This window comes from Falco rusticolus, chromosome 3, assembly GCF_015220075.1.
Source record: "Falco rusticolus isolate bFalRus1 chromosome 3, bFalRus1.pri, whole genome shotgun sequence".
In the NCBI taxonomy this organism is placed as follows: domain Eukaryota; kingdom Metazoa; phylum Chordata; class Aves; order Falconiformes; family Falconidae; genus Falco; species Falco rusticolus.
This window is the reverse complement of record NC_051189.1, coordinates 6,531,262-6,557,857: the sequence shown is the minus strand read 5'-3', so window position 1 is coordinate 6,557,857 and position 26,596 is coordinate 6,531,262. Positions and strand designations below refer to the sequence as shown.

The 26,596-nt window shown below is 37.1% G+C and overlaps 1 protein-coding gene across 1 annotated transcript in view; it reads right to left on the bottom strand.

Moving 5' to 3' along the window:
* The window catches only part of CDH10 (cadherin 10), a 102,397-nt gene that overhangs the window by 40,743 nt on the left and 35,058 nt on the right, over positions 1-26,596 (bottom strand). Inside the window, exon 2 of the mRNA XM_037381609.1 lies at positions 23,490-23,868. Within this exon, the coding sequence (XP_037237506.1) occupies positions 23,490-23,720 (231 nt within the window). The 5' untranslated portion in view covers positions 23,721-23,868. The remainder of the gene's footprint in view (positions 1-23,489; positions 23,869-26,596) is intronic.

Below are 26,596 nucleotides of genomic sequence, written 5' to 3'. Positions count from 1 at the left end.
TATTCAGCTCTTAGGGTTTTGAATGTGGCTTTCCTTGCCTTTTGTGCTGAAACCAAACATACACAGTGGAGTGGCAGGATATCTGAAGTCACACAGTAAACTTCACTGCTGTGAAACATTTTCAAAGACTGCATGTTTCCCACACACTTGCAATATGTGGAACAGAAGGAGTTCATGCAGAATCATGGATCAAAGCCTTTGTGGTAGAAATTTAGAAAAATATTTCTATATAAATATTTTCCTATTTTATTTCAGTTCAGAAATAAGCCTTGAGAAACACTGTAAATATTTATCAAAGAATAACAAATTAAATTTTGCTTATGCTACATATGTTTATGTTTACTTTACTAAATACAGATTTACTAAATACAATTCTCATAAAGATAAGATTTGGAGACATCCATATAAAGGCTTTTAGGGCACTGATAGTTGCACTTCAGATTAACATATATGTAAGGAACACCAATATAAATAGCTTAGAAGAACACTAAGATGTAACAATTTTCATTTTCTACAAAAATTATTAATAATTTCACTTTGGATTGGTAATCCAATTTATATTTTACGTATACACATGACAGTCTACAGTTATTGTAGAAGAACTTCAAATTCAGAATGACATTTCAGAAGGTCTTGGGTGATCAGGAAACACAAAGCTATAGATATAATGAACAAAGCTTCCAGACATAAAGGAGTGAAAATGTGTATTATATATAAGCAAGGAAAGAAAGTATTTCTCATTTCATTTTCTTAGCTCTTAATTCTATCCAGATGTTATTAGAGGAATCAAGATGGCTAAAGACCACCTTATGTGCTTGACAGGCTTGAACACTGAATCATTACTTATCTCTGAAATGCATGAGGAGTGTGTCAATCAGAATTGCAAAGTTGAGCATTAAAAGAAGTTCTGCAAAATATTTCCCTTCTACTTTTAGTATAAAGTGTTTCCTATAGTTATTTTGGCTAATGGGCATCTGTGATTCATGTCAGCCAAGCTAAGAAATGGAGAGACATCTGTTTCATTTAGCAATTTTATTGCACAAAACGATCAGCTGTGAAGATGTGGTCTTGTTTTCATATCTGTCACTGATATTTTGTAAACTCTTGTTTCAGTGAATTTCTTGCTGTTCTTCCAAAAAAATACTTCCCTTTTCAGCTGTCAGTGTTATACTTCATATATAATTTTTCTCACTGTATAGAAAATCAGAATGTCTGTTAGTTTATTTTATATAGGCCTGGTTCATCATACAGTAATTGCAATTACTGTAAAAAACAATTTTGCATGCTTGGACATCTACCTAAACTGGTTGAACAAAATTTTAAACTGAGGAGTATTTCACATAAATGAAAAAGGAAGGTATTGCTAAACTGAAAACAATAGTTAGAAAGGGTAACAGAGAGAAAACCACATTAGAAAAGACGGATTTCTTTTTTCTTCAATTACAACAAAACCAGAGTTCATTAATATATATTACCTTGTTCTTCCAGATAAATGAAAACATACATAAAATGTGCTAATGAAAAGATGCCACAGTCTAATTCAGCTCAATATTTTTTAGATCTGAAAATGGGCTTTGTAAAATACCTTTCAGAAAATTTTACATGAACAACATAATAATTCTGCTTTAAGAATTACTTGAAAATTACAGCATGAGAATTCTATGCTAAATGACTTCCAATGATCCAAATCAAACCCACCAATTACAGGAGTGTGAGTTTTCTCCCCCTCACTCTGCCATGAATTTCACCAGGTATGAAATCTCCTAATTTAATATAAAGGTCATGGACTGTTTTCTGATAGCATAGAAAGTGTTAATCCTATTTTCACCAAAATGCCACAATATGCTACTGTGAAAAACAGAGAGCAGATTAGGTTAGCCAGACCCATTTTATCATACAAACTACTTCTGGAATTGGAAATGATTTATGGCAATGCCAGGTAAAGACTTTAAAAGTTGTCACATCTATTTCTATTTGAATTCCAAATTCAGAACTCCCCCTGAATTTTCAGTGATTGGTATTCAAGCTAGAGACCAGAATATGACTATATTAACAAACCAGCCTATAGTTTGAATTCTTACATACAGAAGGCTTTCCAATACAGTTTAGTTTTTTGTGGTCTTTTACCAAATGACAGACTATCCCAATATTATCTCACCAAACACATTTTTACTCTCCTACTTTATAACAGTACTTTTTATTTGTGTAATCTAGAAAATATCTTTTCTCCTTTCTTCTGCAATATATTTGTCAACAGTTCAATTTAATCCAAGTATCACAGTTGCAATGAGACCTCAGTACCTTCCCAAATTACTCTTTTAGATTTTGTTCAAATAAGTCCTGAATTTCTCTTAATTCTGGGGACAAATTTCAGGGAAATTTGTAATTACTTTTCTAAGTAATCATATTAGCCATGTTGTGCCAAAATACACCTGTGGAATCATTAACAATTTCTGTTTTCTAGAGCACATATAGTATTAGCACCTTTACTAGATACTTTGTAGATGAATGATAGTCTCTGCAACCATAATCACAACAGTGGGAAGACTTGGCCTGAAATCAGCAGAGAATAATTCATATAGAATTCCCATAATGGAGATATTTATTTTAAGCATCATGAACTGAAGTATTAAATGATGCTCGTTTAACATTAGCTGCACTTATTTTGAAAGATTTTCAAACTAGCTCCTATTCTGTGCAGTATTCTCTTGGTTGCCAGATTTAACTGGCATGACTTTAAGCCAGATTTTACTCACCAAAGAGATTCACTTATTTCAATTTATCCTTAAGGTAACATTTAAAGCAACTCTGTTCTTCAGTGATGCAAGAATCTGCACTAAGTTTTAATGAGACATGTCACACATTTAATTTTCTCACTCAGTTATATTGTCAGTTTTCCAGCTTTGTGCTATTGTGTGTTATTAAAGAGGACACAGTTGGAAAGGAGAAAGGCACATTTCAAAAAGAAAATTTTGTGCAACTGGGAAAGATAAAGGGAGAACAGACTAAAATGGAAGCATAACAGGTAATGCCAGATGAGGAGTGCTCTGAAATTCTTTTGCTTGCTGAGAAGCAACAAACAGAAATGAAAAACTCCAGTCTGCAGTGCATTTTCATATTGTATTAGTTTACTAACTTGATTCACTAACCAAAGAAAAGATAAAAATAATTGACACCATTTCTATTGAGAAAGATTACAGTCATTCCTTTCTGTTCAAAATTTTTGTTTGTTCCTACCAATGTTTTAAAATTATAAGAGATAAATCAAAATTAATAATATTTTTAGGATACTTCTCCACATACCTGATGAAGCAATGTCTATCACAGGTTTAGAAATATTATTGTCCCAGTTCCTTACAATCTTCACTACCAAGTGATAATCTGCAAGATTCTTAATTTCCACAAACTAATCATACAGCAAAGGTACTTTTTCATCATTAGACTTGCATCTTTTCCTCAATATTGTATCTTATTATAAAGGGATCATTCACAGTCTGGAGAAGGTAGATGGTCCTGTCACTGACAAAATCTTCTAGGATTCCTGCTGCGAAAAGCAGTTTCTTTTTTTTGTAACACACCTACGAGCAGCAAAGAGTCTTATATAGATGCACTGAATCAACATGCCAATAACCAAACTCCCTCCTCAAGCTGATGTTCAGAGAGCTAGAACAAGTTTCACCTTCATTAGACTGTTGTAACTTCCACGCCAGAAGACACAAGCATTGAGCTAAGATGAACTGGAGACTAATTGGATTTCATATACCAAAGAGCGCTTGCATGAGCCAATATGCATGTTCTTGTCCAATTTTAATGTAATAAATACAGTCCATACATCAGGTGAACAGAGAAAATAAAGAACTGTCAGGTGCCCTTACTTTCTGACAGCTTAGCCTAATACCTCCTGTAGGTGACCGGGTATGAATAAGCAGAAGAGAATTCTTAAAGGGGGGAAAAAAAACCTGACCTATGTTTGCTGTTCAGGTTCCCATTCATTAAAAATGTAGACTAAATGAAGAAACATTGTTTGGTTCTCCTCCTATTCAGCTTGATGTGGTACAAGCCTATATTGCTACTTCCATGAGTAATCTCTGTCCAGTAACCTATGGTCTCAGGATTGAAATACATCCGATAAGATTTTCATGATGACTTTTTAATACATGTATCTTTTATGTTTTATGTTGTTTTGCTGATTCTGGACTGAAATAAAAATCTGTACTAAATATTGTATAAAGGATTAAGTAGTTTCCAGAACAATCTCTCTATTCCATCATGGAGCGGCCTAAGAAATCTAATATGCTAAAACAGCATGTCTTTTGTTTACTGAATTCAGAACAGCTTTTATGTATTTGAAAGCTTTGTGGTTTTTTTCTGTTCAGTTTTGGGGTGTTTTTTAAAGTAAAAATCAGTGCTAATCCTCATGCTCTGCATTAATGACAACAAAGAGGTAATTAAGAAGCTATTTCAGTTTGGGGTTTTTTTTTTGTTAACAAGAAATTTTTATTATAGCTTATATATGTTTTCCTCAAGTAGCCTAGTTATAACAAAATAACCATTAAAACAGCATTAGTTTTTACATATCCTAATGTACAATTTGCATTATACATAAAAAGCATTGCGTTTTTTTTAAACAAATGCAGAGCCCCATTAAGAATAGTGATGCTAGCTCATTTCACCTACTGCTGGAGGCCATTTAAAAATACATTAAAGATTGTCTTTGTTACCATCTGAAATCACTGCAACATGTAAATTGGTAAGAGCTGTGAATTTTTTTTACATTTATTATGTGTGTATTTTCTTCTCATGAATATAAGTATATATGTCTTTGGAAGAGGTATACTTAGAGGTAACAACAAATACACCACAGAGAACTGAATGACAATGTCAACCCAGGAGGTGGAAAATGCCAGCTAAGGTGGAGGGTATATATCAGAATTAAGGAATAAAAAAACATTAATGAGCTATTTCAATAATCTCCAAAAGACTGATATCCATAATAATACAGTATAATTGTTAATTTTAATCCCAAGGAAGGGAAGAAAGGGAAAAAGAGAGAGTAGATATATTTTTCATATATGTCAGGAAACTACTGATGAATCTGAACTAATGCTATATCTAATAAGATTTCAAATAATGAGGGACGAAGATGTCGTGGGTCACTCCTGGCTTCATTTATATTACAGTGAGATCAGTGGTGTTACTCATGTAATAGATGCATAGTCCAGGAGAGATGTATTGGTATCTTATAACCAAGAAAACCCCACAGGGGTAGTCAAATTAGTAAAGGTAGGTCTGCGAGAGAAGAGAGGTAGAATATGTATAAAATCTTAAATGCGACTCACATTTTTATTTACTCATCAAATTTGTTTTCCTTTCAGTTCAACATGAAATCCATTATGGTAGAGAATAGTATTCTCAAGACAAATCCTATATATATATTAATTACCAATTAAAGAAGTTATAGTTTAAATAATTGTATACAACTACATTGCAGAATACTTAAAGTTGGAAGAGACCTCTGGAGGTCCTCTTGTCCAAACCACCCCTGCTCAAGCAGGGCCACCTACGCCAGTTGTCCAGGACTGTGTCTAGACAGCTTTTGTATATCTTCAAGGATGGAGACTCCACAAGGTGTTTGTGCAATCTGTGCCAACGCTCAGTCACCCTCACAGGGCAAAAGTGTTTCATGATGTTCAAAGGAACCTCCTGCATTTCAGTTTGTTCCTGTTGCCTCTTGCCCTGTCACTGGGCACCACTGAAAAGAGCCTGGCTTTGTCCTCTTTGCACCCTGCCTTCAGGTATTTGTACACATTGGTAAGATCCCCCTGAGACTGCTTTCCTCTAAGGTAAAGAGTTCCAGCTCTCTCAGCCTTTCCCCAAATGTGAGGTGCTCCAGTCCCTTAAGCATCCTTATGGCCCTTTGTGGGACTCTCTCCAGTATGTCTATGTCCCCCTTGTACTGGGGGTGCCCAGAGCAGGACACAGCACTCCAGCTGCGACCTCACCAGTTTTGAGCAGAGGGAAGGATCTCCTCCCTTGACCCACTGCCAATACTTTGCCTAATGCAGCCATTAGCCTCCTTTGTGACAAAGGCACATTGCTGGCTCATGTTCAGCTGGTGTCCAGCAGAACCACCAGGTCCTTTTCCGCTAAGCTGCTTTCCAGCTGGTCAGCCCCCAGCGTATACTGGTGCCTGGCACTGTTCTTCCCCAGGTGCAGGATTTTGTACTTCACCTTGCTGAACTTCATGAGGTTCCCATCAGCCCATTTCACCAGCCTGTCAAGGTCCCTTTGGATGGCAGTACAACCCTCTGGCATGCCAGCCACTCCCAGCTTTGTGTCACCTGCTGTCTTGCTGAGGTACGCTCTGCCCCATCATGCAGATCATTAATAAAGATGTTAAACAGGAACGTACCTGCTATCGATGCCTGGGATATACCACTAGCTAGAGGTTTCCAACTAGGCTTTGCACCACTGAACAGCACCCGCCAGTAAACCAGTTTTCAGTCCACCTCACAGTCTATTCATCCACTCTGTATATCAACAGCTTCTTCATGAGAAGCTTATGGGAGGCAGTTTCAACGACCTTACTGAAGTCCAGATAGGTGATATTTACTGCTCTCCCTTCATCTTCCCAGCCAGTTGCTTCACCACAGAAAGTTATCAATTTGGTCAAGCATGACCTGTCCTTGGTGAAGCCATGCTGACTACTCTTGATACTTTTCTCATTCCTAATGTGACTGGAAATAGTTCCAGGATTAGTTGCTCCATCACCTTACCAGGGATCGAAGTGAGTCTGACTGGCCTATAGTTCCTTAGGTTCTCCTTTTTATCCTTTTTAAAGATGGGGGTGACATTTGCTTTCATTCAGTCTTTGGATATTGCTTCCAGTCACCGTGATCAGTCAAAGATTATCAATCAAGGCCTTGCAATGTATCTATCAGCTCCCTCAGCACTCATGGGTGCATCCCCTCAGGGCCCATGGACTTACCGAGGTCCAGTTTGCTCAAGTATTCCCTGGGCTGATCCTCTTCCACCAAGGATACATATTATTTGCTCCAAAATTTCCCCCTGGTCTCCGGAACCTGGGATTCCTGAAGGCTGGTCTTGTCAGTAAAGACTGAGGCAAAGAAGGCATTCAAGTACTTCCATCTTTTCCCTGTCCTGCGTAGCTGGGTCCTCTGTCTCATTAAGCAATGGGCTCACATTTCCCCTAGTTTCTCTCTTGCCTCTGATGTACTTATAAAAGCCCTTCTTAAAGTCTTTGATGTCCCTGGATGGATTCAGTTCCACTGGGGCTTTAGCTTTCCTAACGTGATCCCTGGATGCTTGGACAGTGTTTCTGTGTTCCTCCCTGGCTGCCTGTCCTGGCTTCCAGCTTCTGTATGTTTCCTTTTTGTGTCTGAGTTTGGCCAAGAGCTCCTTGTTCATCTACACAGGCCTCCTGGCATTTTTGCCTGACTTCTTTGGGATGGAACTCTCCTGAGCTTGGAAAAGGTGATTCTTGAATATTAACTAGCTTTTGTGGTCTTCTTTCCCTCTAGGGCCTTATCCCATGGGACTCTTTCGAGTAGATCTTTGAAGAGGCCAAAGTCTGCTCTCCTGAAGTCCAGGGCTGTGAACTTGCTTTTCACCCAGCTCCCTCCCCTCTGGATCCTGAACTCCACCACCTCATGGTCACTGCATCTAAGGCCACCTTTGACTTTCATATCCTTAATAAGACCCTCCTTTTTGGTGACTATGAGGTACAGCAGAGCACCTCTCCTTGCTGGCTCATCAGTCACTTTGAGGAAGAAGTTATTGTCAATTCACTCCAGGAACCTCCTGGATTGCTTGTGCTCTGCTGTGTATTTTCTCCAACAGATGTCAGGGTGTTTAAAATACTCCATGAGGACCAGTGACTCTGAATGTGAGGCTGTTCCTATCTGTCTTTAGAGGGCATCATCCACTTGTTCTTCCTGGTCAGACACCCACTATAATGTCACCTTTGCCTGCTCTTTCTTTAATCCTAATCCATAAACTCTCTGTTGGTTCCTCTTCCATCCACAAGCAAAGCTGCATGCACTCCAGCTGCTCTCTCACATAAAGAGCAACTCCCTCTCTTTGTCTTCCCTTCCTGTCCTTCCTAAAAAAGCTTGTATCCCTCCATTGCAACACTCCAACCATGGGAGCTATCTCACCATATCTCTATAATCCCCAAAAGATCACAGCCCTGCAACTGCACGCAGATTTCTAATTCATTGCATTTATTCCCCATATCTACAGGAGCTTAAGAGGGGAATCCCAGCATGTTGATTTCCCACAGAGAGTTTGGGGGATTTATCCACAATGCTGCCTTGTAGGCAACTTGTGGGCACCTCAATGACATAGAGAATTACAATTACATACCGAAATTTAACTGAATTTCACTGTGTTTGTATTAAGACTGGTTAGGTAGCTATAATTAAAATTTAAATTAAAACTTCTCCTACCAAAGCAGCATATTTATTCCTCTATTAGACTTTAAAATACCAAAAAAACCCAGCTCTGGATTTAAATATTGACACAAATCATACAGAGCATTACACATTATATTTGTATACATTCAAGACAGCGTCATCAGTGTAGTGAACTGTATTCCTCAACTTTTACTGGAGATAGAATACCCATCCTGATCTTTGCTACTACAGATTAAGAACTGTACTCCATACTAATTTCTTTCCCTTGCAGTGTTCATTTCTGTTTTCCAAAATTTGGTCTGTGTACTACATCACTGATGAAAATTATTTCAAACTTCTGTAAACTCTGGTAATCAGCTGATGGGCCCAGTCAATACATCCATAAAGCTTCTATGACATTCACTGGCATTTGTAAGACATCAGAAGCACTCTTTACTTAATCTCTCTTTTCCTAATTTTCAATAAAATATACTATATTGGTTATGCTAGTGGTGTTTGGGTTTGTTTTAGGGTTTGGTTTGTGGGTGTTTTTAAATATCCTTGGTTTGTCATAAATTGCTGCTTTATCATTTATACCAAAGCCCTCTATTCATTTTGGTTTGTTCAGAGAACTACAGAGAGGTTTTGCATTCTCTTTTTCCCAGAATTAGTCTGGTTTCATGAAGCTTTAGTTCTTGTTTTGTGCACTATTAGCTCCTACTTTCTCCATTTGGCAGTAAGAATTCTACACTACTCTTAGAAAACTTCCTAACTGTCTTTTATGGTACATAGTCTTACATGGCACTTTAAACAGCTCCTTCAATTACTCTGTTTTCTCTAGCACATCATTACCCTTTCCTAGCAAATGTATCAGTATTACTGAAATCTCTACCATTATTCTTAAATGATAAGCCTTGATTTATCCCATGGAACTCTTTTCAGTGTCGCACTGCTCAGTAGTCCTCTAGTTATTACATTTATTTTACCTGGCTTTTAATAGACAAATGCCACCCTTAACACAGAGAATAGTGTTACATAACCTCACCTAAATAAAAGGTAATTGAGGAATTGGTTTCCTTATCTTCCAGCTGTATTATCTATATAGTGGACTCATCCTTTTTGATTGACCTAAGACAGCCTGCTGATTGCTAAAGGTATTTCTAAGTCCTGTGAGGAATCCTCTGTGGAGCTGGCATCCTCAGTAGTGACACTGTAAAAAGTGGCCATAATCCTGTACAGTATTTTTTATAAGTGACTGATATTTTTGAAGTACAAAAGGACAGGAGAGTTTTTGTGAAGTTTGGCAAGTAAAAACTGAAATTAATATCCATTTACAAAAGTCTTGTATCTTTCCTAGCTATGTCCCCTCACAGAGTATTTATCTGTTATTTGGCTGTACTCGCTTAGCTTCACCTGAAGCTCATATAGTCTATCTGTAGCATTAATTTAGCATTTCACAAATACCTCCACTTCTTTAGTTTTCCCAAATTTTAGTCACATGTCCTGGAACACTGTATTACCCTACCTATATTTTCTGTTTCATTCCTCAAAATTGGTTGTTTCATGACATTTCTTTAAATTACTACTCTTTAAAACATAAAATTTGTCTAGAAATCTCATTTTTTTTCTCCATTTACTTCACCACTTACTCAATTGCATTAGTCAAGTTTTCTCACTGTCAAAATTTAAAATCTCAATATCATTTTTATCATTCAGTACTGAGCTAGATAATTTATAACCAAGCTTGCCTAGATAGTAATAGCTGTTAATTATTATATTAACTCCAAAATAATATTTCTTAAATATTTATACTTCCTAAAGATCCCATTTGTAGTGGAATTAGCAATCATAAACATGGAGACTCAGAAATTTTAATTTATGCATATTTTACATCAAACGCCATACCTCCAAAAAGGATATGCAAAAGTTCTCTTTGGAAGATGGGATTCTTAATACAGAAGGAAGAAATCTTTATTATACTTCATGTCTCTCCATATCAAGCATAATTTATTCTGCTAGTCACTATATGGTAGTCTTTGTACTTCTAAATGATATATAATTGTGAAAGCTATTAAAGCTTTTTAGGAAAAAAACCTAGAAAATATTTCTGTAACATCAAAGTTTCTAAACTAAATGGAAGGAAAGAGCAGTTGCCTCTTTACTCAGCTGTTTTTTGATGAAGTATTCTGCATGATCCTCTCTATTATGCAGTCACTTTACAAATATACAGAATGGAAATCTTCCAAGTTCTTCTACAAAGTGGGGAGGGGTTTTGGTTTGGGGTTTTGTTTTTTTTTTTTTTTTTTTTTTGTCGTTGTTTGTTTGTCGCTTATTTTTGCACCACAGTTTCACCCTAAAATATTTCAAATCAAGTCCAACCTCTATTTCTTGTTGTTTTAATACTTGAGAATTCTTAAGAATGGACAATAAAAATATATCAGAGGTAACCAAAATTTTGGCAGTGAAGGACATTATGATTACTCCAAACTTTACATGAAGAGGAAATTTAATATGTTTATATCTTCCCACCACTGTAGGCAAGTTGAAAGGAAAGGCAGGCTTCAAGGAATAAAAGTTCAGAATCAGACAGAGCACCTACACTATTGCGAAAATAAAAATTACCCAAGAACCATTAATTCGGTGTGACTCTGCATCGTGTATAAGACAATAATGCTAAATCCAGGTAGCATAACTGGACTGAAGATGAACAGATGTAGGAAACAGAAGAAAAGCACAGAGTATCAGAGTAAGCCAGTATGAAGGAGCAAGGTTTTTCTACAACTAGGAAAAGGGGAACAGAAGAGATGAACAAAATTGCTATTGAGCACTAAAGTTTTCTTCACATTTCAAACATTCTTGGGAGTATCCATAACTTTTTCCCACAGAAATTTTATGTGACCAGCCATCCGAGTCTTACAGTGCAGGCAGTATCCTTTCCAACCAAAATCCTGAGTATCCCAGAACATAATATGTTCCTTCTTCCAGCTTGTGTTTTCCATCTAGATGCTTGCATACAATCTGTTTGGACATGCCTTTTAGCATGCCAAGCCACATAAATGTTCATAAAGGATTTTCTAAGTTTCTAGGTGTGTTCAGACATGTAAGATACCTTGCACCTGTGTTTCACGCAACTGGCTGGTCTGTCAATTGGATCTTTGAAATGAAAATAAGACAACTTGGAGTGTATGAACTCATCTATGGTACACATATAAAATTGCTACAGACCAAAATATTGTCAAATTAGAGAGCATTTTCCTCTCTCAGTTGTCCACTTCTCCTTTAACAGCCTCAATTAAACAGCTATGAAAAGACTCGGGACACAGACATAGTTAAGTTTAAAGAATTAACACTGGTGAGTGGGACAATGTTGTTTGTTTACTCCTGCAAACAAAACCTACTTTGTCTGCCAAGGACTTTAGATACATTGACTGTATAGCTATTCACTGCCTCAAAACAGAAGGCATTAGAGGGTTTGAAAAAATTTGCCATTGCAGCTTTTTTGGGTTAGCTTGCATTTAACTATCGTCAAAGACTAAAACACTGTTATAAATATAAGGAAAATCTTCCAGCAGAAAAACATTTTAAAAGGGTAAACACCAACTTTTAACTTTGAACTTTCTCCCATATGGGTACTTCATTGCAAGTCACCAGTTTTCCCTCAGTATTACCCCCGGCTCTTCCTTGCTATCTATGTATATATGATATTTAAAAGGTCATCTGCATCTGATTTTAAAAAAAAGAGAGAGAAAAAATAAAGGAAACCCCTAAAGCATCAGTCTTTTAATTGCTGTTGAAACTATTGGCTATTTATAGATGTATAATTTCAAACAAGGTGTAGGTCAAACATTTATAAGGGTCCATTTTCTATTATGTTTTTTAATTCCTTGACTGAATGAATGTACTGTGATGAAGTGGACTCTACTTTTTCCAAGCTATGACAGTGAATATAAATAATTTCAGTTTTATCAGTTCTTCCCTTTTTGGAATATCTTTTTGTGACAAACAGGTACAAAATTGAAAAAGAAATTGAACTGAAAGGAACTGGAGAGTTCAGGCTGAACTACTTCCCTGTTTCTTACACCATTTTGAAGCATGATGCTATTTTAAGTGCAATGTATAATCAGGTACAATGTGTTTGGAAACCATCCAAGAGAGCTGTAACTCTTCTCCACGAAGGCAGCAAAAGCAGCGAAATGCATCTTATTGGTGATTTTACACCTATGCCCATAACATATGGGAAGGATGCCCATAACATAGACTAGCTTCCATCTAAATCTTCCTGACAAATGATTGACATTATTGCACTTTGTGCTTGCAAAGAACAGAACTGTCGCTTTCAGAAATTAGTTTCAAAATGGCCGATCACTGCTATTGGAATTATTAGGGGGAAAAAAAAAGTCAAATAGTTTAAAATAGATTTCTCAGAAACTGAGAAAGGCAGAGGCAGGAAACCTACCCCAGTGACTAGTACTGACCACTTAGACTCATTATCACTTACTTTCTCATCAAATTGATAAATGGCTTTCATTCAAGTATCAATGTGTAAGAAAGGTAAAACGGACAAGCAAAACAATCTTCACTCTTGTACCAAAACTAGCAAGTTTTCATTAAATCCTTCATACTTTCCCAGTGGCTTTCATTTACTGTACTACCTTGTAGCACTGAACACCATTAAATACAGCTTCCAGTCACTTGACAGAAAAAGAAGAAACAAATTTCAGCTAGTGGTCCCTACTCATGTTTGCATTATTTTCTAAGTAGACTTGAAAAGTATTTGCATAAGGGGTAAACACACAAAAACAATTACATGTACGTAGAAAATCATGAAGTGAACCCCTCCCACCGTTTTGAACGTGTTATTTGTGGAGCGCTCACATCAGATTAAAATTAAATATGAGCATAGTGTATGATTCTACAATACCAAGATCTATAGACACATGGAAAAGGAAATAATAAAAAACCTGCTTTAATATGCATGAGCTAAGTATGTCATCATATAGGGTGCCGGTGCCCAGATGCTGGCTGGGGGAGCTGCAGTGGCAGCCCCCGTGAGGTGGTGCCGGGGCTGCCCCGTGCCGGGCACAGCCGGTTCCAGCTGGTTCCAGCTGGTTCCAGCTGGTTCCAGGTGGCTCCACCGGCCCCAGCACAGGGCACAGCTGAGCCCCGCAGCCACGGGCGGGCGCCTCGGGGAAAGCCGGGCTGAGAAAGGGCAAAATGCTGCTCATGACATATGATAAAAAATAGGAAATACATTTTAGTCCTTTACATCAGAAGCTAAACATACCAGTAGTAGCACGTAAAAGCTGTGCTTAAAACAGAAAGTTTTTAAATGCTGGTGAAGGGTCATTTCAGTCAGGAAGAACTAGAAAGTTCATTTAATTTTCAACTGATTACTAACTCTGTTCAGCAGAATTTAATATTTCAAGACCTACTTCAATGAGCAGCTTCCTTTACTTTGCAAGTCCTACAAATACCTACAGATGGTACACACTTTTAGTTTGTTTTCCTTCAGGAGAAAGAAAAAATAATGATTAAAACCACCTCATGTTTTTCAGGCTCCATTGCAGTTTACATGCTTTGAATTTCAATTAAAGACCATTGACAGTACTAAACTTATGTTAAACAGTGTTAAACTTACTAAATATAACACTTATGTCCTATAGAGGCCAGGTAGAAATAAGGATAGGCTATTTAGCATTTGCTTGAAAGCTGAACAAATGTGACTTTCAGAGATGATATCCCACTTCATTCGTTAGAACTCTTCTAGTTATTATGCCTTTTAAAATTACACAATGTATGTATAAAACTGTATCCATAGAAGTGGAAAAGGTCCTGGACTAAGCTTAGTATCTAACTTCAAGCTGTTGTCTACAGGCATAATTACATGTGTCTACCTAAAATATGTCTACCTAGAGCAATTTAGTATCTTACAGTTCTTCATGGGGTTTGCCTTGCTTCTTTGTTTGGAGTCTGGTAGTTCCAAACAGTGGTTTCTGTCTCTTGGGGCCATGGTTCACTTTGTTCACCAGGGCAGCACTTGCCACATCATTCAAGGTCCTGTGGCAGGTAGCTATGTATGGATATGTTATGGGAGCCTGCAACTGGCACAGACTTCATTGCCACTGAAGATGTGATGCAGATACAAACCTGGAACCACAGTGCTTCCCCTTTTCTCACCATACCAGTTGGTAAAGAAGATGTATCCATTTGATTACACTTGATTAGCCCGTTAGCTAGATAACTTCTTTTCCCCAGAAGCACCCATGCAGGCATTGGCATGCTCTGAGCTCTTTCCCTTGTGTCCAACTCATACAGTAATAATATAGGACATACTGCCTTTCAGTTCTGTCAAACCAGATCTTCTCTGCTATGCTAAATGACACTTGTTAGCCTACTTTTTCATCTTTTTAGTTTTCTGGTTTCATTCTGCTATCTTTGGCTATATCCTTCCTTCCTTCCTTCCACCCTTCCTTCTTTTCTTCTTTCTTCCCCCTTTCCTTCCTTCCTTCCTTTCCAATGTGTGCTGTATCTCCTCTAATACCTCATGATCTTTTGAGCTATGAGTAACTCATGAGGCCTCACTGGTTTTATGAGACAGGTTTCTTGCAGTGCTAGGTGGTTCTGGTGGGATGAACAGTCCTGTTGACTTTACCACTTCAGAGAAAAAGTACAATCCCAAACCAGTCTGACTGTTTGGTCTTTAAGGGAAGATTTAAAGCAGAGAGGCATTCAACACATCCAGCATTTCTCCTTAACAGAACAAATACTGACATTGAACTCTCTGAGAAGGGCAACACTGGCTTGGAACATCTACACTCATCTCTGGTATATGTGGCTTACACCCCTAAGTAAAAGTGAAACAGAGCAAGGTCTTAAAGGATTAGTTAGGATGAGTTTGGTACCATGCTCTGGGTGTTCCTCTGTTTACGGTGAGGTACAACAGAAACAGCAGGGCCTGTTCTGTTCCGCTGGCAGTACTAAAGTAAGAGATAGGTGGAATGTACTCTGAGCAACCTAGCAGTCATAAATAAAGATAAGGTGGGCATTTGGAGGAGATAAGAAGGCCATGAGTCAGGAGGTTTTGCAAGCTCCAGAAACTAGGCTGTTGAACAAAGAAAGTTGAAAAGTTCAAGCGAGGAAGAAGATTGAGCAACCCCCAAAAGTGAGGCCGAAGAATGGAACGACCACCCAAAAGTCTCCCCAAAAGTCAATTCTAGCGGACTCCGCCTCAAGCTCTGCCTAAACCCTGCCTGTTATGAATATGATGATTAGATGTCAAAATTAAATGAGTATGTATGTAAAGATGTAACCTTCACATGAAAACTGTATAAATTATCTGACTTTCACTGAAAACTTTGGAGCTAGTTTGTCCAGTGTGAACTGGCTAGCTCCCCAACATTGCACGAAATAAATACGTTTGCTGCTTAAAGACAAAAATTCATCTCTGAGCAGTTACTCTGTGGTGTTTTGGCATCAGAAGTCTAAAAGGACAGTAATCCATTCCAATTCCAGTACTATTTCACTGTGAAGCACTGGAGTTTCACTGTTGGTCTCTGTTCTTCTCCCTCTGCAAGATTTGCCAGTCTAAAGCAGCAAATGGGAATGCTCACTTTTGGTCTTTCATTTCCAGTGCCTGGCACATCTGAGCAAAATTACCGTCAGATAATTTGAGCACTGGGAATCACCTCCTTAAGCAATTGGGTATACCCTCAGTATGCCCTACTCATATGATTTAGCCCCTCTTCCCTGGTACCAGACAACACTCTGAAGAAACTCATATGCACAGACATCTGTCCAGGTCTGGGAATCCACAGTTTTTGAGCAAATTTATCTGGCTTTGGATTCAGGCACACAACAACTGTGACTTCTTTGGTCTTCACTAAAATAACGGCAGACATTACAAAGCCTTTGTATTCCTCAACAACCACCTGTTAATTCTGTCCTGTGTCACCCAGCAAAATTCAGTGTCTTGTAGAGATACGTCCAGTACAGCAGCTAACAAATAATTCATTCTTTATGGGAATAAAAACTTACTATTCAGCTAGGTCAGCTCTTTGCCGCCAGTACCTTCTGCTGCTGTTTAATGAAACAAGAAGTCAGAGACTCCAACATTCACTGAGGTTTCATAAGGAACAGTCCTTTTTGCAAACAGAAAATATAAACCCTTTGCACACTTCAATTTAGAGTAAATTATGAATCTAACCAGTCATAGTCATAAACTCCGTACTAAGATGGATCCCAGCAGAATCTGAGAAAGAATTTAATCTCAGCACTCACTGAGATGAGTTAGCCTCGAGGACAATCTTTCAGGAAGATTTTGATGCCTCTGTTATGGAAAAACAATGGCTGTACCATGTGTTTTGAGAAGGCATCATAGCTCCTGTGTTCTGGACTACAAGAAGAGGTAGAAAAAAAAAACCCACAATAGTCCTTCAAAAAGAGAAGAAATTGATACATATTTCACTCTGACACTCTTGACCTGCCATGAAATATCTAGGGCCCCACACATGTACCCTCAAAAACAAGCTTTCATATTCTTGCCATAAATTGGTGCCTTACGTGTTAAGTTTGTCTGAGAAAGAAATAAACTGCTAAATGTTGTTGTCCCTCAAGTGTCCATTCCACCACACTACATTATCTTCAATGAGGTAAGATTTTTGAAGATACACAACTGTGAAAAACTTGCTTTTTGCATCCAGTAGTTACACCAAAAAATTATCAAGTGGAAACTGTTAAAGGACAAGCTGCCCTCTCTCTACTCTGGAACCTCAGTCCCAGACACAGCAAATCACAATTAATTTATTCAGTTTTCAGGATATCTTTCCTCCCTTTCTATTCTTTTTTATTGATCCCTGTCACAAGAATCTGCTCTAGCTGAAAATTCAACCCCTATAGAACTTCAGTGCCACAGAGCTGATTTCTTTCACCTGGAAGAGAAGGCATTTTATGCTCAACCACATCTTCACACCAAATATTAAGCCTCCATATGAGCGCTTTCGATTCAAAATCCTACTCTTCAGTCTATTGTAGCACCAAAGGTCTTTACAAAAAACCCCAACTATGATAGAAACACTCTTCAGGAATCAAAATACAGAAATTTTTAAAAGGGTTTGATAAGTCTTCATCTTACCACTACAACAGCAAAACTTCACTGGGACCCTTTTTTTTTTTTTTTTTTTTTGACAGCAAACCCCTTCAAATCAAGGCAACACATTTTTTTGTATTACTCTCTCCAAAATCAGTATATTTAGTAGCCACTTTATCAAAAAGAAAAGTAAATTCAAGATTCCTGCCCAGGATGGTTTCTGGCTTTCACTTCTCTCAGGAAATTACTTTGTTTACTCTTTCCTTAAATCTGACTGTTTCTCCAACAGCAACAATTCTATGCACATTTGATCTTGGCATTCTTTATCGTTTTTATGTTGACAGAATATGGACTTCAGGAAAATACATCTTTTTATCTCCGGTGTTACCAAATTTTATGTATAATATCTCTCATTGGATTATGGACTATACTAAGCAATATTAACAATACTAAGCAGTATGAAGGAATGCTAGCCGTACTAACTTAAACCAGTATATTTAATTCTAATACATATACATTTAACTAGAGCACAAGCAACACCTGAGGCTTCCCTACTTTTACATCTTTATGACTGGGTGGTAAGCTGTCCTGGGCTCTGTTGACACTTCTGTTACACATTTAACTCTTGCTGAGGTGTCTAAAATCAATGCCACTTTTGGGATTTCTGTCTTTCGGGCTTTATCAAGTTAAGGATGTGGGACCCTCCTTCAGGTACCAGTTCCGTGGTATATCATCTACAGTGTCAACAGACACAGATAAATGCTAAAAGGAAAAGACAGGCGATGAACTAGCAATTGTTGTTCTTGAAACTGTGTGATGTGTGCACATGTTGCTAATACTCCAGGTCCTTTCCTCAGAATCCTGTCTATGTTGGGGCTCTTGAACTGAGAGGAACTAAGTGAGGTTGACATGTCCTGCTCTTTACACCATCAAAGATAATGAGTACACTAAGAAGTATGCAATTATGAATACTGCCAGGACAATCCTTTCTGGTAACAGTTCTAATATGGCAAACACAAAATTATAGATAAATTTTGTGCAAGTATACGGGGTAAACTACCTCTGAGATACTAAAAATCACTGCAGTATAACTAAGAACTTCAGTCTCTCTGTCATGATTTAATCCCAGCAACTAAGCACCACAGTCACTCTCTTACTTCTTTGCGGTGGAAGAGCAGGGAAAATCCAGAGAGTAAAAGAGAAAACTCGTGGGTTGAGATAAAGAAAATTAATAAGCTACACAAAAGCCACACGCGCAATTAAAGCAAAACAAGGAATTAATTCACTACTTCCCATGGGCAGGCAGATGTTCAGCCATCCCCAGGAAAGCAGGGCTCCATCACACGTGATGGTTACTTGGGAAGACAAATGCCATAACTCTGAATGTTCCCCCTCCTTATTCTTCCCCCAGCTTTGTATACTGAGCATGATGTTATATGGTATGGAATATCCCTCTGGGGTCAGTTGGAGTCGGTTCTCCCAGCTGTGTCCCCTTCCAACTTCTTGTGCCCACCCCCAGCCTACTTGCTGGTGATGTGGGGTGAGAAGCAGAAAAGGCCTTGACTCTGTGTAAGCACTGCTCAGCAATAATTGAAATATACCTTTATTATCAACACTGTTTCCAGCAGAAAACCAGAACATAGCCCAATACTAGCTACTCTGAAGAAAATTAACTCTATCCAGTCAAAACCAGCACACTCAAAGCACTGAAAAAATCATGTCAGTTGATCCTTTATGCTATAAAACTACTATGATGAAAATTGCTGGAAAAAGCCAGTATCTATCTTAGATAGTAAAGTGGGAAAAATATCTGCAAGAATGAAGCAAATGGCAAGATCTGGCAAAATAGTAAGGAAGGAAAAAAAACCCACAACCAACTTTAATGTGGATGAAGAATGTATTTGTAAATTTATTTTTGGATAACTATGGATTAAGACACTGTTGGCACACAGCAGTGCTTCTTTTAGGTGACAACTATTAGAGTATGATTTTGGGATTGAAAAGAAAAATGTTTCTTCTGGATAGGCTCAAAATAAATTAAAGATTGTAAGAGTAAGTTTGAAAATGCATAATACTTTATAATTGCACCACTTTGTCTGGAAAAAAAAAAAGGGCCTTAAAATTACATAGTAACAAAAAGAAATCAAAGTTATGAATCGACTTTCCATATGTTAAGAAAGAATAATAGCACATCCATAGACTTTCTGCACAGAGAAAGACATAAAGGACGTATTCACCAGAACTCTAACCCCAAATACAAATAAAATGGCTGGTTTGGTATGAGGTTTAAGCTTCCTTGAGAATATCCTTGCAGTGTTTCTCTGAGACTAGGAAAAGTACTTTATCTCAGAATTACTTTCTTATAGCATATTTTGCAAAGATAGGCCAAAGATAAGTTGTGTAATGCATACATAGGTCTGGCTTCTCATATGCTCTTTTTTCTGGCTTCAGCCTTCACTAGAAAATATAGCTGTACTTATTATTTGAGATTCTGCACATACAAAATTCACTTAGATCATTTTGATTTCTAGCCTCAGGATACTGTGTATTACATGAAGGAAAGGATGACCAACCTCCTTTCTTATAATAATAATAAATACCACCCTGAAGACACCAGTGAATGTCCATAATCAGTCAACATGTACTTTGTCACCATTTCACAAGCATGGTTGACTTAAACAAGGAACTCTTCAGCTGTTACTGGATTACACATCCCATTCATTTATTGAACCTAATTTCCATCATGTTACTCTAGTAGAACATTCTAAAGCTGACTTAAATAGTGAATAAATAAATGCATAAATTGCATTTTGAATTGTAGACACTGCTTTCAAGAGTAATGTGATATTCAACAGTTTTCAAGCTCCCTTGACAGATATATAGATGCAAGATTAGAAGCAAGAAAAAATGGATCAATCATGAGCGCAGAAAGCAAGCAGATGTAAATCACAAATCCAGGTGAATTTGGTAGCCTCAGTTTTAGAATTTATGTTGATTATTTTACTGGCATGTTTGTCATCTACTATGGTCAGTTTTAAAAATCACACTTAGTACTTATTTTTGACCGAAACGTCTCCAAGACAAACATTCTCTTTAGTCATTGACTATGATTCATTGAGTTCTAACTTGTGCTCTTACTGTCTATCGTAATTTCCAAACACCATCTCCAAAGATGTTTCAGAGAAATTAACAGGTAGATGGCCTTTTATGTCACCCACCTATGCCAATAACTTTGGCTTTGTATAAAATCAGATAAAAGGAAACATCCAAAAAATGTTTGACTATACAATTCAGACATCCTTTGGAGAGTGCGACACCAGGGAAAATATATAGTTATTATAAAGTTTATGTACTAAGACTTGAATCATTAATTATCTTGTTCTCTAATAATTTATGAATTTAGACTATCAGACATTTAAAACATTATTTAGTATAACAGTTTATTGTTAGTTCCACATACAATCTCTGTCCTTTTGCTTCCTTTGTGTAAAACTCTCCCCTGTGCAAATACAATGCTATGATACTCTTCGTTTTAGATGTGTTTTCTACACTTTTCCCCAAACTTGTCATAAAATGACTATAGGGCAATTTCATATGCTTATATGCTTGCTCAAATTAACAACTTTTTTGCTCTAAGCAGAGCAAAAAGGGTGAAAGCCCAGTCTTAACTGATCTTCAAGATTCTTCTTAGAACTGTACTCTTTTGTCTGCCATTTTACTTATCTTTACTTATTAATTCCATTTGCAAACGCTTATTTCCTCTCAGTCAAAGTAGTTCTGTGTTTATCAACACCTCTCTTTTTAAAATGCAGACGATTTAGCCTATAAAAATGTTAACCTTTTTCCCTCACAAGACTCTTCCTTCACTCATCGTGACTGGAAGAAAGTAAGTAACACCACTCACACTTCATGATTTGGGATCATAAATATTCAAAAATAATGCAACAAAGAAAAGTTATCAGTAGGTTTCTGAAGGAGACTAAATAATTTTAAATTCAGGCTGCCCTGCAAAGCTATTTATTTCCTGCAGCTTCTGGGAGCAAGACACTTCCAAATACAATAGCATAGTGTTTCCATACAGTGACAGCTTATTTTGTGGGCAAAGTCAATTTTCATAAGCTATCTGTCTGGCCTGGACTGAGGAACGGGCCTAAATACTTTGGAACACTTGGGAGGCATGATTTTACACTTGGTAAATGTATGAAATAAACATAGGGACTATTTACAGGCCTTTTAACATGCTTTGGAAATGGCTGCTATCATTCAAATGCTAGTGATAAAATTACAAAAGATTCAAACCAACATGTAAGAAGTAGAAACAAAAAGGCAGTTTAGTCATTCATAAGCTTGCACTCTTAAATTCTTATTTAGTATTTAAATTTTGTAAATTTTAATAGGCATTTCCTTTCTCACCCCACCCCCACCCCCAGCATTCTTAATCCTTTCAAGAAACATTTTATAATGTAATAGTCCCATGCACCAGCATATGCTTTGGACAAAATGGCTGGTTAAAGCAGTTTAGCAGAGGGACTTTGGGGCTCTCATGGACAGCAAGCTTACCCTGAGCCAGCAATGTGCTTTTGCAACAAAAAAGGTCAACAGCACCCTCGGCTCCATTAGGAAAAGCACCAGCAGGAGATCAAGAGAGGCAACTGTTCCTTTCTGATCTGCCCTAGTGAAACACATGTGGAGTGCTGTGTCCAGTTGTGGGCTCCCCAGAAGAAGAGAGATGGGGAGCTACTGGAGAGTATCCATCAAAAGGCTGGTTAGTTGATTAAGGGACTGGAGCATTTTTCATATGAAGGGAAGCTGAGAGAGCTGAGACTGTTCAGCACGGAGAAGGCTCAGCAGGGACCTTATTAATGTGTATAAATACCTGATGGGAAAGACTGAGGGAGGCAGATCCAGTCTCTTTTTCAGTGGTGCCCAGTGACAGGACAAGAGGCAATAGGTACAAACTGCAACACAGGAAATTCCCTTTAAATATAGGAACCAACTCTTTACTGAGTGGGTGGCCAAACAGTTGAACAGGCTGCCCAAGAAATTTTGAAGTCTCCACCTTTGAGATATTTAAAATCCAGCTGACTTTGCTTTGAGCAGGGGGGTTAGACTAGATAATCTCCAGAGGTACCTTACAGTGTCATCTATTCTGTGATTCTTTGATTTTCAACAAGTCAGTATCTCTCTGCAGTATTTTACACATTCAAAATCATGTAAAAAATGAAAATCTGGATTATAGAAAATTAGATTTCTATGTTTATCAGCAACCATTGGTGCTATCTGGTACCCATTACTGTTGACATCGACTTCCATTTTCATGCAAATTACCATTTTTAATTAATTCCTTGTAGCTCTTATATTTTTCAATCAATCACATGGCAAAACCTAAGTGTCAACTGAAAATAATTTAAAGGACACTTCCAGTGTCCTTTATGTATGCATCTAGTATGCTGTGCAGTTGTATGTGCAGTTCTGCTGACTTGTATTGTAGCTCACTTCCTAACCATCTCATTTCTATCACACAGTAGTTAATGAATCTTACTCACTCCAGTTCATTGAAATTCAGGGAGAGTTAAAGAGGAAGAATATTTTTTCTTCAAAATAGGTTGCATTCTTCAAACATAAGCAGAGAAAAGGAATGCATTCTTTTGTATGAAACACAAAATATTCAAAGAGAATGAGTTGAAAAATAGTTTTATAATGAATTATATTTTGATACAGATGAGATACTAAATGGGCTGCTGGTAAGAACAATGTCCTAAAGCAAACAAATCTGTCAAAGATTTCTTCATTTGTTTCATTCAAATATTTCTGAATACCTTCTAGCAGAATTAACTAGCAGAATTAAATTTAGCAATTCTAGCAGGACAAACAATGTATATATTGCCTGGAAATCTGCTTCTTATGCATTAGAATAAACCACAGAAACTAGGGCTCTACAAAGATAAGTAAACTTGACAATTATACAGAGATCTTAAAAAGAAACCTACCTTGCCTACATACTGATAATCAGATCCTGTGTATTCCTCTAAAAGAAAAAACTGGTTCCACATCCAGCCTCGCTTCTGGCGGTGAATTGCTTTTCCATCATTCCCTGATGTACGTCCCCCAAAGGTTTTGGGTCTGAGATCAGGAGTCCTTCTGAAAAGCATTTCTGTATGGCAGGGATGCGGCAGCCACATCCAGAGCAGCAGAAGTAACAGGACTTGCTGTGTTTTCATAGCTCTCCACTGCTGATGCTCTTCAAGCTGGTCAGCAATGGAATCTACAGTTTTGTTTTTTCTTGACTTGATTTTTATGTCTCTAGTTGCTGATGCAGCCAAGCAGCTTCCAGCAACTCATCTCTGAACTGTACATAGTAACCAATTCCTGAAAATAAACAGAGGAGAGACAATGTAAGTTGAAATGCATTCACTCCCTAGTGTCCAACATCCCTGCTACTGTATCCTGCAAATCCAAAACATTATGACATATAAAGCAACCTGGTTAGGAATACAGAGGTTATCCAGATAGGGAGAACACTGTGAATATGTTAGGCAGCTGCTTTCAAAACACTTCCTAAGTAAGAGTGTTCTGAGATGGACAACTATTTCACCATTAAAACATTTCAATTTAGAAACTTCTAAGTGTTCTTTATATAGAATAGGGGATTAATATTGCTGAAACTTATACATTAAACACTGTTGCCTTTGCTTCAAACATTTTCCACCTGATTTGATTTACAAGAATTTCAGTGTTTCATTAATCTTACTATCAGGAGAACTGAAAAGCCAGAACAAAGTAGTTTTAGAAGTAAGGGAATCATAAAACACCAGTTCTCCAGGGTATTTTAAATGGCAAAAGAGAACATCATATGCATCAGAAGAAATACAACATGACAAGAAGAAAACTTTCAAATAGAAAAAGTTCTTGAGATGATCTTGCACTATGGAGTGGTGCAAATTTAGCCTTACGTGTAGGAGGTATGTGAAAAATGTTTTGTCTGTTTTGCAAGTATCCTGAATATATAATTTTGGAAAGTACTAAAATTAATTTTATTGTGGGAAGTGATATTGCAGAGAGAAGACAAGCCCCTCTGTTTAACTCATCCTTGTCTTGCCTCTACTTCTTTGCTTTGTTTTGTTTTCTTTTGCTTTGTTTTCTTTTAGTTTTTCCTTCTTCTGACAGAACCATGAGATGTTATTTAGAAGGAAAAAATTAGCCATGTTTTCTTCACTTTACCTCCATCCCAGCATTTAGAGTAATGCTTTTTGCTAGTGAGATCATTTGGTAAGGTTTTCCTTCAGTAAATCATGAAAACCTATGACTTGTCATTTGAGCTATGGTTTGGTGTTGTTTTTTTTTTTTTTTTTAAACATGCCCACAGGAAACAGAATGCATGCATGCTGGTTGCAGTTCCTTGTATATTCTTCCACATGCAGCAGAAACCCCAAGCAGTAAAAATCTTGATAGTTTTTTTGTCCTTTTTTTCTGATTTTGATAAATAAGTAATGCTGCACACAGCAATACCATGTGTCTTCTGGTTTCAATAAAACTACACTATAGCTCATTATCATCTCAAATATTTTTTATTTTTCAAAGCAGAGCTATGTAAAAATCCTTTCTGTGTTTCAGTTTGATAGTGATATGCTACTTAAGATATTTCCAGTAAGCTTGTGTTGATTAAAGGGTTTGCAATAAAACATCAGGGTTTAGAGTAGCAAGCCTATGAAATGTAGTGATTTCTTGCAGCTAAAAGACTCTATGTGCATGCATGCATGTGTGTGTGTGTCAATAACTGAACAGATTCAGTCCAAGAGCCAGCTTCTGTTTTTAGAGCTAAATTATCTCAGGAGAATGTTTTCCATTCTCCTCTAACATCTGAAAGACTAAAGAACTTCTCAAAGCCATTGTTTTCAAGGACTTCAACTCCATGATTGTTCACAGTAGCTCACAGGCATTCATTTCCATTTGTTTAAATAAATATTAGATTATGTATTGTTTCATTTACCTCTTCTTCCTTTCTCCTAAAACCTTGACATTTACCTGATTCGTGAACTATGAATACTACCCAGATCAATCTGTTCTAATATAAACCACTAATCACATATGCTTAATTATATCATCACGTAAAAACTGGAGATGTGATCCTCCACCTTGGAAATTATTTGTCACAACCCATATTTATGTTCTTTTGAAACAAAGGTACACTGAGGGAGAGAGGAGGGCTGCAATTTATTCTTAGATACTTAGAAATGTTTATTCTCAAAGACTATAGGAATTTCAAACTTGAAATTAGCTCTCTATAAAAACTGCAAAGCTAATTTTTTTTTTTTTTTAAAGGTGATACAAAATTTTCTTCTGTGTGTGTCTGTGGTGGAGGATGTTTCTTTTTTCACTTTCTTGTTGCCAGCCGTACGTATATTCCATTATTCACACATTATTATTTGATGTGGAAGTGTTGTTAAACTCCTCTTGGGAAATAATGCTTCAATATTAGGGGTTGTTACTGAATTTCCTCCTTGTTAAATTAGGTCAGCAGAATAAAAGCTCAGATGAAATTTGGTGAAGTTATAAAAGTGGCTAATGCAGATGGACTTGGCAAGCATGGCTGCTTAATGGATGTACTATCAATAAGGCCTTTTCCTTCCTTTGAGACTCCTGTTGTTCAGCTTCCTGCTTTAAATTTAATGAGTTTGATAGTAATCTACACTAAACCAATAACATTTACCTTTAAAAATACGCTAACAAACAAGAAAAAAATCAGACTGTACTAATAACAATTAAATAAAAAGCACCGGAATAAAGGAACTGCTTGAAGACAATTAGATGAAGGAAACCTTTTAATATATAACTACAGAAAACAGTCAGAAGTCCTAGTTCTGTAATAGAGTGCGTATTTAGGTTCTGTGTTACCCTACCAATGCTGGAGTAATAAATGGAGGAAGATAAATTTATCATCTATTTTTTTAATTCCTTGGAAACCTAATTGGAAAAATGTCCAAATTTTGATAAAAATCTTATCTTAGAAGAGAATCTGAGAACTCAGCAGAATTGTAATAGTTTTGCTGGCTTCAAATAAGTATTTTTTTTAAAGAACTGAAATAATTTTAAATAG